Raw genomic sequence first — 13031 nt, 5'->3', positions numbered from 1 at the left:
ACATACACGCATACATTTTCTTCCATCGGAACTTGCCATACAAACTGCTATAAAATCATAGAGCAAGTTAACCTTAGGTATTATTCTGTTGTCAGCCGCGCCGTCCGGAGGAACACTACTTCACCTACCCCGTCTCAGCTCCCGAATCAGCATCAGCCAATTTTGCCTGACACTTTTCGGATCTCGAGAAGTCCCAATTTTGCCAACATGAAGTCCATCGTCGCAGTCCTTTTCATCGTCTCCATGGCAGCTGCCGCGCCCACGCACCAGACGTCGGATGACCAGCACCAACAGCAGCAGGCAAGTCACATGGCCGAGTCCGTCCCGATGCTGCAGAGTATCGGCCACATGGCAGTGGTCGAAACGCTTTCCCCCCTCTACCTGGCCATTTCTACTCTCCAGGCAAAGGTACGTCTACCACGCACTCGTATTTTCTTTGAATGTGTATTATGACATGAACAATTTTTGCTGTAAACCACAAAGCAAAAATTGCTCCCAAGACTTCAACATTAATGAAACCTGTTTGATTTAACATGTTTCCAACATACCGTTGAATTAAAATGCATGTTCTGTTATAGAGAAAAAAAAAATCTAGACTCACAGACGTTCATTTATCCCTATTCCTAATTTGCCTTGATTTACTCAACTCCAGTTTACACTAGTTTATCATTCTATTGCTATTATAGACTATAATAACTCGTTATCTGGGACTTTCTTTTTCCTTTGGGCTTTCTTCCAAAGCTTCGGAATGTCCTTGCGACTAGAATCTAGCAGATGGAGTACATCGCTACTAATCTACGAAGTATTTACAAACTGGATTTAATTCAATCCCGATTTGTAAATTACTTCGTTGAAAGAAAAAGATGGAATTTTTAGTGAGAAACTTGAGATTAAACGTGCCATGAACGTGCCAATGCGGCGTGGAATGGGGCATTCCAATCAAAGGTATGACAATGTTCTAAACTAGTCGATCCAGTGTTAATAAATTTGGATTGATCATCAGTAAATTTATCCACAATCCATTTTTTTTTTTAATTCTGTGCAATAAAAGATTTTGATAACGTGGTATTCAGCTAAGTCTATCAAATTGAAACGGAAGTGATTTAAATTTAAAGCTTTTAGAATGTCCAGTGACAACCAAAGCGGAAGAAAACGGTACGTTCCGATTCTGTATCGTGTAATTGACATTTGTGAGTGAAAGCCGAATAAATGATAACTTAATGAAATTGATAATTGTAATGGTAATAGGGTTTCAAGACAAGACGATGATGCTGCTTTGAATTTTATCTAGGTGGGAACGTACCAGGCCCAATGAGAGAGTATCTCGAAATTTGACGCGATTTCACTTCTCCTCTTACAGATCAACATCCTACAGTCGTCCGCTGCTAAGCAACAGATCGACATCCCACAAATTGATGTACCCCAAGGTGTGTATCGATTCCTTGTGTATCGGATTCCTTGTAAGAATGTGTAAATCTAAACGCGACTCCATGATTCCCCGTTTTCAATCATTCGCATACTCAATTCTGAAATCCCCATACACTTAGACTAGTACACAGGCCACCAGTAACCCGGTTAAACTTGGTGAATTGTTTGGCCTTAAACCTTGAAGCTTCACAATAGAAGGAAACTTGTTAATATGATTTCATGGAGATTATTTCGATCTCGTCACGTCCAAATTTCAATTTTGCATCTTTAGTCACTGGAAATTACGTCAATACTGGCATATTGCTGAATACTTATGGCTCGAAATTTTGCTCACGCATAAGTTTACTGTGCGATAGGCTAGCTTGTACACTATTAATTGTCGGACGCAAACCCAAGTGTACCGATTGCACTTGCTCTTTTTACCTTGCAAGTTTAATCTAGCTATAGTTTGAAGAATTACATTGCACTTCCCATTTTTATCATCCTCCAGTTGACCTTAGCCACGTGTTCTCCTGCCAGAGCCAGGCCGTGCCAAAGTTTGCCATCGCCCTCCAGTACATTGCCCAGAAGAGCACCGACCTGCAGGCCAAGCAACAGCAGGCCATGCGTCTGGCCAACGGACTGGACTACGTCATCCAGAAGGTCAACCAGAAGGACATCGATAACGGTACGAGTTGAGAAACTTTTCATAAACGAGTACCTTTTGCAGCTAGGTTAACTTGGTTGTGGACTGATAATCTGTGATATCGTTGACCTGTGTAGTGCCTGGACAGTTATTTTGCCCAAAAATAATGTAATCCTAAGGCTGCGTTCGCATAGAAGTATTCGGTATTCGGTATTCGGGCACAGAGTACACCATCACCCGCACCGTCAACTCACCGTCCCATGCAGTGAGGATTTCTTCCTCCCACATCCCAGCAAATCTTATTAACAATTTCTAAACTGCATCAGAATGTCAGTCTATATGCTTATTTTTGCTAAAGGGCAAATCCAGACCAAAAGTGTCATTATTTCATAAACGAGAGACGGTATACGCTGCAAGGAAATCGAACAAGCTCGATTCCCACTTTGCTATACTATTCGCAGCTATTCGGTACTTTCGAATAGTGCCCTCTTATGTGAACCGGTGTGAGGAAATCCTATCGTTCGATTCAAGCTATTCGCGCGCCCTCGAAAAACGAGCCCGAATACCCGAATAGTATACTTCTATGTGAACGCAGCCTAATGTAATGATCCATTCCCACAAACTGAATCAAAATACTCACGACGGTTTGGCAATACGTGTCGACGCATAGGCATTATTCTTAGTAATGCATCAAAACAAGCACTGATCGAGCTACAAAACTAACCAGTCCAATCAAATGTACTTGATAATGATACGTTTCCTAAATCAGATCCGGAATGAAGCAAGCTTTTGAACATTCAAATCGTTAACACCTACATAATTATGGAAACTATACAGTCGGGGAGTGATAATCTTTCACATTGCCTCTTTGACCTCGTACATTGTTCGGGACATCTTTGAAAAGTGGGCAAATTTATCCACCTCAAATGCAATTGTCAAGTACAAATGCAATTTGTCTTGCAACTCAAATTAAAATTTGTCTTGCATCCCATATTAAAGTTTGTCTTGCATCCCAAATTAAAATTTGTCTTGCATCCCAAATTGAAATTTGTCTTGCATCCCAAATTGAAATTTGTCTTGCATCCCAAAATTAAAATTTGTCTTGCATCCCAAATTGAAATTTGTCTTGCATCCCAAATTGAAATTTGTCTTGCATCCCAAATTGAAATTTGTCTTGCATCCCAAATTGAAATTTGTCTTGCATCCCAAATTGAAATTTGTCTTGCATCCCAAATTGAAATTTGTCTTGCATCCCAAATTGAAATTTGTCTTGCATCCCAAATTGAAATTTGTCTTGCATCCCAAATTGAAATTTGTCTTGCATCCCAAATTGAAATTTGTCTTGCATCCCAAATTGAAATTTGTCTTGCATCCCAAATTGAAATTTGTCTTGCATCCCAAATTGAAATTTGTCTTGCATCCCAAATTGAAATTTGTCTTGCATCCCAAATTGAAATTTGTCTTGCATCCCAAATTAAAAACTGAAAATTGAAAGCCGTTTAAAACTTAGATTCTTCCCATGGGTGAATTTTTGGGTAAAGTGAGGGGTTGTGATTGGAATTTCATTTAGTACACGATGGTTTTGCTCAAAGACTGAAACCACATCTTTCACACTAAGACGAAACCATGCGAGTGGATAGGTCATGGAGAAAAGGATGGTATCTTACCCTGTCATGTTTTCTAACCACTTCTCCCTCTCCCATAGATACCTTGCAAGCCGTGGCTACCAAACTGAACCAGTTCCTCAACAGCTACGCCTCCATCCTCTCAGACGCTGTGAACGCCATCTGCAATACCAGCCAATTTCAACAAACCCAGTGAGTTGTCGTGTCGTGTCGTGTTGGAATTGACGTTAGCTAGTGGTCCGGGGCCACTAAAGATCGTGTCCGGCAAACAATTTTCCCAAATGGATTTTGGTGTCTTAAGTTTCAATCCGTATTGGATTGATACGTTAACTTTTTTTTTGCCAGAAATTTCATCATCTAATAGTTATGTCGGTAGCAACAACAAGCCAACAGGGAAGTATCGGCTTTATCTCAAATGGGCACACCTTTGCTCGTCAAATCTACCAATAAGGGTTTCATTACTTGCACACCAAAAGATGGCTTTTTGACCTATCTCCACCACTTAAACCTCTCTCACAATTATATAGCCATTTGGAACTGTTTTCTTCTTATTTAACAGGAGCGACATGGAATCGCCACTATCCGTCTTCTACAGAGGGTGAGCCCTTCCACCATTTCTTCAGAAAAGAGTTTTCTCGCAAAACAGTTCCATCGTCACAGTTGGGCATTTGAAATTACGAGGTCCCGTTGCATTACACTATATTTGGAATTGTGATTAGTAAAAAAAAAAAAATCAATTTTCTTATTTTGGATGTGAGCAGCTATGAGCACAAATATATCCAAGTCTCAGCTCGTTTTGCAATAAAATTCATTAGTTGAAACTCGGAAGACTGACACAGGCAGTGTGCGGTCGATTCAAAGTATAAGAGGTTTTCGATTGAATGGCTAAAATTGACTACTTTGCTGCGTCGACACGTTCGATATTTAGATTCATTGAAAACAGTGTAACCTAGGAAATGTACTAAAACAAAAAACACCCGACAAGAATCTGCCATTATAATTATGATCAAATTTCGACCACAAAATTTGTATTTGCAGCAACCGACATGGTCGGCATGAAAGACAAGTGGCATTTTGAAACCCGGTTTATAGCTTTACCTAAACAAACCGTGATAGAAATATTGTACAAACAGAATGTTCAGTAGTGAAAAAAGATATATAAATGCTCGACAATAACCTTGAAGGACATGCAGACTATAAAGTCCTTGAATCATTTGATTGATTAAATGCATTTTGTTTTTGTCATGTGCAGGTGCCCATGGGGAGGAGCGGTGAGTACAATTATCTTTTTCTCGCTATTTGTTCATGTCGGCTAATGGGTCAAGTGTCCAAATGGTCCTATCAAACTGCTGGTGCTACAATATTTTGTTGACGTAGAAGCAAGATGTTGTTCGATGCTGCAGCAAATCTTCAATAACTGAAATTACTGTATTTATAGGCAAAGCTATATGTTAATTTATTCTTGAATTTGATATGAAACTAATTTTTGGCGCTATCGGCACACGGGAGTGTCTGTACATTATGAAACATCTCCTCAAAGCCAATAAATCTAAACGACTGTAAATTAAAGACGATATGTATGTTGTCGAAGTATCACTGCCTAAAAATCCCCGTTTGTGTTGAACATAGCATGACTGTTTTGTGTGTGTGTGTGTGTGTGTTTGTGTGTTTGCTTCCTTCATCAACCTCCAATCAAGCTTGCATTTCATGGATCAATCCTTTGAACAATGACTTCTGTCCAAAAACCTGTCTTATCGAAATTGTTTACTTCTATTTTTTCCCGTCACTTGATGAGTGTAGGGTTCTATAAAGTTTGACGTCTCCTAAACACATTTGCCATTTCTCATTGCTTCGTAGGTCTGCTGATTTTGGTAGAATTGGCGGGGTGGTCATTCTGACGTGATGCACTCTTGGTGCCAACCGCGACATATCTGCACTCGCCACCCTGCCGAGGTCAGACCTTTGCCGGTTTGTTTTAACGGATGTCGACCACGTCGAATCGTCGCACCGGTTTTATTTGTGTTCAACATAGATTAATGAATGTCTACCAGTTTCTTACTTGAGGAGTCCCCTCCCCGTCTCTTCCACATGGAATATTTCGTTTAATAAACGAAGTTCTTGAATTTGCTCTAAATCCTTCTGTGCTCTTGTTTTGGTACTAAATACAGCAGTGGTCATGTAGTTCAGTTTTGACCCTAAAGAAGAGTTGCGTGGTGGTGTTGTGTGTGCGTGTTCGTGCGTGTGTGTGTGTGTGTGTGCGTGTGTGCGTGCGTGAGGTGAGGAATGACGACATCTTCCGGTAGTACTAATGCATGAATGGTGCACACGCAGCCTTTCGTTTCAAACGAAGAAAATTTTGACCTATCTGTACTCTTTATGTGCCCGGGCGTAACCCATCCCCCTCCCCCCGTGTGCCACATTATTCTGAAACGGTAGTCATACTTTTCGAAATCATCTGTTTTCAAGTCAAAGGAACTTTTAGATTTGTGTTACCCTGGAAATATAATTCGCATAGATTTAGAAAAGAAATGAAGCTTTGCTTTGATTTATTTTTCTTTCACTAGTTGCTTCATTATAGGGCATGACTTTTGCACACAACAGTGGAAGAAACTGGAGATTTACTTGCAATTCCAGTAGTGAACACCGCTCGATAGTCGAATCACCACATAAAATACTTTCTCTAGGCAAGAATTGAATCGCTAGAAATGTATGTTGTGGGCAATTGGCGATTTATCGATCATTTTAGTCGGGTTTGTGGTTTTCAATAGAATATGCGAACGTGACATATAAAGGTTAATGCAGGAAGTTGGTGCCTGCATCCAAGTTTGGCTGTCCCGTAAACGTTAGATAACATAAAAAACCAAATCCGTGCATGCAAAGAAAGTTTAATACAATTCGTAGGGGAAAAATGTAGACCTGTGAAACCATACAGAAGCCCCTTCAACCTGATCGGACTCGTGCTACTTAATCGCACTTAAAAAAGTGTATAAATATTTGAAGAGCTTGCTTCTGAAAGGTGACAAATCTATTAGCCCCTTTTGGAAGCAAGCTCTTCACACACAGACACAGACACACACACACACACACACACACACACACACACACACACACACGAAATATCTAGCACACTCTCATATCAACATATGCATACTATGGTTGGGCCCAACGATGTTGCTAGATCAATTGTGACCCTGCACCTCAAAACAAACAAAAAGTCGCCAGACATGAATTTTTAGTTAACACCATATTCTGAAAGAGCAGACTTTAAGCTTTAAAATAATGTATAACTCAAATCAAATGGACTCTCCTAACCTAACTAAATATTGGAAAGAAAGCACAAACTCAGGAAAAGTGTGAACTGAGAAAAGAGGCTCTGAAGTACAGTGTCTATTCAAGCGCTTAATCTTTACCAAACCGTGCTGGCTGTGCGATGAATGGGACAAAAAACAGGAAGTAAACCACCAGAGTAACAACAATGAAGAGATTATCAGATTAAACTGAAATTAAGCATGCCACAGCACATTTTGTCCATAATTAATGCCAACTTTCAAAGCAGTAGCACTATCCTTTCAAAAGTTATTAGAGTTGAAAGTGAAGAGTGTGGACAAGGTTTTTCAGAAATGAAAAAGGGGTTCTAAAGACACACCTAATCACACTATTCTACCAAAAATGTTCAAGATAAACTGCTAAAATAACACACTTTCCTGTCCGTTGTATGATACCAAATTTTAGCATAATGTAAAAGAAGACCCACTCTTTCAGAAAATATGAAAAAGTCAAGTTCGGCTAGGTTGACCCATTTCACTTATTTTCAGTCCTCACACAAAATCAGTGTGTGCGACTTTATGTTCGTTTTGAGGTGCACAGTCACAATTAAGAATAAGAAGAAAATAAGAAAGGAATAGGATACAAGAAACAAGATCGTACATAGCAAACGAGAAGAAGAAATTGTAAGAAAAATGAGGGAAGAAATAGTAACATCGAAGAAAAAAATAAATGTACATTGACCCTTTTCAGTGCCGACAAGTCAAATGTGCAGAAATTACACACACGAACTTACGGATAGAAAATAAACGTGGCATGATACAGGGTTAAAGGGATGATATAGTATTGGTGTAGATGAGAATTTTTGTTGCTGGGTGGGTTTTTTTTTCTACTTTTGTGAGATACCGAGAAACTACTTATTAAATGGTACAGAGTATGTAATTCTAAAAGGAATTCAAAGTTTGATGCAAATCGGTTTAAGAATGGCGGAGACATCCAAAAACAAAGTAAAACAAAATGTTCGTAATAAAAGTGGGTCCCACCTCATGAGGATTGCTCTATTTTGCGTATCCCAGCCATTTCGGATTCCACTTGGAATTACATGCTCTTTCGTTATTAATTCATAAGAGGTTTCTCAGTATCTCACCCAAAAATGTTAGAAACTGAAGTGAGGTCCCAAACAAAACTATACGCTCCCTTTAACGTTGAAAGGCACATGATATGAGAAAGAAAATGGATGTAATCATTTTAAAAGGTCTCGCAAGCAAGTACTTAATTTGCCTAAAGCATGTTCGATCAATGCTTGAATGGCTTGGGATAATGATAAATAGTCCATGGGCCAGGCCAGATATTGGTACCATCTGAGGTGGCAAAACCTTTTTGGTGTCATTTTGTTTGTCGGGCGTAGATATGCTTATCAAGCTATGATAGCATTTCCAAATGAGTAGCTTAGTCATAGTAAATGAATTTTTAACCAATTTGGTCTCGTTGTTATATCCCTATACTTCTGAATCGAAACTAACCGCTATACAAAGAAGAGCACTGTCTTCTGTATGTTCCATAGAGCTGTAAAATGCAGCTCTATGGTATGTTCACAGGTGTTCTGTTGTAAACGCGGTGCGCTTAGTCTTTATTCAAGGCAGCGAAGGGAATATCCAAAGGTTATGATGTCCACAGCGCTTAGTCTTTATTCTAGACGGCGAAGGGAATATCCAAAGCGTATGATACAGTGTATATCCTTTTATCTAAAACAACAACAACAACAAAAGCAATTCCTCGTGAATTTTACCGTATCTTTCAATCATTTACCATTTTCCGGCGAAAACGCTACGGTGAAAACGCTGATACCACGCCAATGTCGCTTTATTTCCCTCCAACAATATAAGATAATGCAAAAACAATGTACCGGTACACTACGATACATTATAATGAATGATATTGTAAATGAACAGAGTGATTTTTGTTTAAAACTGATGTATTTGTTGATAGCGTAGTATAAAAACAGTATAGATAATCCCTTTTATGAGGAACTTTAGATATGATAACGGTACATTAGTCTAAATAAAGACTAAGCGCACCGCGTGACAGCTGTGGACATCATAACCCTTTGGATATTCCCTTCGCTGCCTTGAATAAAGACTAAGCGCACCGCGTTTACAACAGAACACCTGTGGACATACAGAAGGCAGTGCTCTTCTTTGTACAGCGGTTTAGTTTCGATTCAGAAGTATAGGGATATAAAAACGAGACCAAATTGGTTAGAAATTCATTTATTATGACTAAGCTAGTCATTTGGGAATGCTATCATAACTTGATAAGCATATCTATGCCCGACAAACAACCTGACACCAAAAAGGTTGTGCCACCTCAGATGGTACCAACAACCCATTTTTCGGGTCTTGGCCCATGGACTAAAAGGGGAAAATGCGATCAATCATAAATTGAAGCACCATGACAAGGCCTCATTTTCCTATGAATAAGCATGGGATGAGCAAACAATGAGAGCTTTTCAATCTATCAAATGGATGCAGATATCACAAACAACTATGTCTGTATGTGGAAATTGTTGTGCCTGTGTGTGATCCTTTTTGTGTGTGCGGGGGTATTTGTTTTGGACCTCGTTCTTCTTTTCCCGAATCATCATCATAAAAGGGTAACCTGCATACTCTCATACCCATACAGGAACAAATTTCACAATAAAAAAAGACAACTTGCATATATCAGATTGCGCAGTCTTGCAATGTTACACCTGCACACACATACTCTCACATGAAGTCCACGATATCTATAGCGATTTCATCTAAAAAAACACCGAATTGAAAACACACCTCAACTGCTGCTTTACACACGTCAACAAGAAAATATCATTTCACAGTTTGTCATCGCCACTTGCTGAGGTTGATTCATAGCGCGAACGTATAAAGGACCTATTATGTAGTGGTATAGTCATGTAGTCACTACAGAAGATGGCACCCAACGAAGTCAACATCTGCTTATATGTAGCTATGATGTTTTCGCCCTTGCTATCGTATGATTACAGTATGCGCTGTCGCTTTTTTTTCATAAACTAGGAATTCTATAACGTTTTGTTTAGGGACAGTGCTGTTACTATATTTACAATTTTAACACAAAGCAACCTAAATCTTTTGCTTTTATGTTTTGCATAGTAATATTGTCCTTTCCTGATTTGAATGGTATATTTCGCAGAAAATAAAAACAAATCGACTTTTCGTATTGTAAAATCTTCATTGATCCGGCAATCATTTGTTTTTTATCTATCTATTTATCTATCTATCTATCTATCTATCTATCTATCTATCTATTTCTGTCTAATTATCTAGTCTTGCAAGTGATCATTCAATATGACCAGGACATGCCGGTTTTCCGCGTTAATGGCCAGGAATACCAATTAAGGAATGGAAAATTGCAATTACAGCAATGACCGCCGCCTTTCCTGATCATTAAGCATGAAATGAATTGTGACAACAGCATTTTAATTCTGAAAAAAGTCACAAAATTACGGACAAATGAGCGAACGTGGCACAAGAGATATGTCTGTGCATGTCTGTGCGTGTGTGTATTTGTTCGTGTGTGCGCGAGTACAGATATTCTAATTTGATTGGTCAGCTAGGCAACAGCCCAACAAAATAGATAAACAAACAAGTAGCATTATCACCAATGTCGGAATAGGTCACTGAATATGTTTTCCTCATGAAGAAAGATCTTAGTAGCTTTTGCGTGCTTGAAAGTGGAGAAAAGACCTCACAACCACGTGTGAGCACGTTCGTCTTTGTACACGACACAATCACTTCCATCATCCCGGTGAATTGTGGATTCGATGTGTCCTCAATCTCATCACAGTCAGCCGACGTGAGAAAATTCCGTTGCACCTGTTTTTTTTTTTTTCTTCTTTTTTTTCGAGCTCAGCCTCTGACAGCACGCGGTATAATTTGCCTAGTCGTTATCCAGCCTCAGTTGCAGTCGATGAGCAAAGGAAGTACAAAAGGTGAGAAAACAACAACGGGTAAAGGAGGCGAGTAATTCTTTGCCAAAGAGGAAACTGACCATGCTGACAGGCGAATCTTCTGGAAAGAACGTTCATGCCATTCAGTTCAGTAGGATTTCGTTTTATAGTTCAACTAATTTTGCAAACAACTTGCGTATGGGTTTTGTAGTGTTCTTTATTTAAATCATACATCTATGATTTACATTAACACTAAAGCTTAATGTCAGGTTATCGTGTTTATGCACAATCAAAAGCGCATCGAAAACGATTTTTTTTATCCATACAGTGACGCAAAATAGCAATGAAGTACAGCTTCAATTCAAAACGTTAGGTCAGGCGTCCGGACACTTTCTGTAACTCTTACCGCTATATTGATAATGGAGGACAGCCCTTCATAATAATTTGTACACCCTAACATGAGAGAATGAATGTTTCCGTCCATAGTTTTCTATCATTTATGCCAGTTACAAGTAATTACAGTCTCTGACTATAATGTCATGATTGCATTTCATTTCTTTAAAGTCGGTGTTAAAGCCATGTTTGGGAAAAGTAGAGAATTGCTTGCACTATATTCTCAAGATAAGAGAGTAAAAGTTCGAAATTTGGCATGGGGGTCAAATCCCCCCCCCCCGCCCCCCCCCCCAAAAAAAAGTCTTAATGTGTAAAAAAAATATATATATCAACGTTCTATGATATATAATCTTATGCTATATCTATGGATCGAATATATTGTAATGATGATACAAATATCGTGTAGCCATACCATACAAAAAAAAAAAATGTAACGCACAACATTCAGAAACACACGATGCCTTTCCTTCTGCTCCACGATAGCTCCATTGATCTGTGCAGCCTGACAGGATTAGGAAGGTCCTTTTTGGAAAGACGAAATAGACCCTGTTACTGAGTTCTCCCTGTAGCTTTTCTTTAAGTATTGTAATTCTGTTCTCTGTCTATATACGTTGTTATTTGGAAATTGTTATAACTTTTATTATCGTCCTCATCAGTATGATTCCCCTGTACTGTTGTCAATGTTATTGTATTACATGATACATGATAATACAACCCTTTCAATCCATGTTTAATTTGTGCTACAGATTATTGTCTGACTATACAGGGCCCATTCAGGGCTGTTTGCTTTGGCAACCGAGAAATTCCACAAACGGACAAATTTCTAAAATCGAGCTGGAACCCAAGGTTGCCACGGGGATGTGAAGCTCTTATGTGCTCTACCCGATCAGAGATTTGCCGTCTAATAGATATTCAATGTTCAATATTTGAATAGTTTGTTAATTTCCATCATCAAAAAAACAAGAAAAAAATACACCATTCAAAGCAGTACAAGTTGTCGATCTGTCTTTCACTCATCTGATAAAGACAGTTCTCTGTTTTTTCGAATACAATATAAAGTATATGCACGAATGATGTCATAAAAAAGGAAACATGTAAACTTTGTCATGGTAACAAAAAATAGGTGTAGGAAGCCGCTCCCTGATTGGCAACGAATACCTGTCTCACGAATAACTAGAGAGGGGCCGTCAAAGGCGGCAGACCCACGCCTTGTACAAAGTCGGGGTAAACATACTGTGCATTCGGTCATCTACCAGAATTCGGTCACTTAATTGCCAGTGTCCTTTATTACCAGCCAGTGCGTTCTACCAAAGATCGTACACTGAAGTGTACGATCTTTGGTTCTACAGTCACATCACACGCAAATCACATCATTTCACATACGGTAACACTCATTCACCACAGGAAAGTCCTTTAGTCTCCTCCAAAAATCCATCGAAAATCCCAAATTCCACCGTCAAAAGTGCAGATTCGGAACTTTTCCAAGCGCGCGCGAATTAAGTCCAGTTTTAAGAGTATTGTCTACGCGACGGGTCGCCGAAAAAGCGCTAAAAATCGAGAAATACGCCGTTTTCTTGCGGGATATTTTGCTTATAGCAAGCCGAGAGTGTGTTGATATCAAAGGTCGTATGAGTGTACGATCTTTGATGGTATCCACAAAAGCGCAAAAGAAAAACAAAATGTACGTACCCCCTAGGCAATTACCCCTATGATTAGTGTCTACGGGAATTAT

At 39.2% G+C, this 13031-nt stretch overlaps 1 protein-coding gene across 1 annotated transcript in view; it reads left to right on the top strand.

The window, feature by feature from the left end:
* The first annotated feature begins 207 nt into the window (after positions 1 to 207).
* Positions 208 to 13031, top strand: part of LOC139730167 (uncharacterized) — a 37196-nt gene continuing 24372 nt past the window's right edge. The window contains exons 1-6 of the mRNA XM_071641063.1: positions 208 to 408; positions 1361 to 1427; positions 1919 to 2095; positions 3759 to 3870; positions 4238 to 4276; positions 4931 to 4949. Of these exons, the coding sequence (XP_071497164.1) occupies positions 208 to 408; positions 1361 to 1427; positions 1919 to 2095; positions 3759 to 3870; positions 4238 to 4276; positions 4931 to 4949 (615 nt within the window). The remainder of the gene's footprint in view (positions 409 to 1360; positions 1428 to 1918; positions 2096 to 3758; positions 3871 to 4237; positions 4277 to 4930; positions 4950 to 13031) is intronic.

This window comes from Diadema antillarum, unplaced genomic scaffold (genome assembly GCF_040938485.1).
Source record: "Diadema antillarum isolate AM-2024a unplaced genomic scaffold, OU_Dant_1.0 seq00000297_RagTag, whole genome shotgun sequence".
Classification (NCBI taxonomy): Eukaryota; Metazoa; Echinodermata; class Echinoidea; order Diadematoida; family Diadematidae; genus Diadema; species Diadema antillarum.
This window is presented reverse-complemented; position numbering and strand designations above follow the sequence as displayed.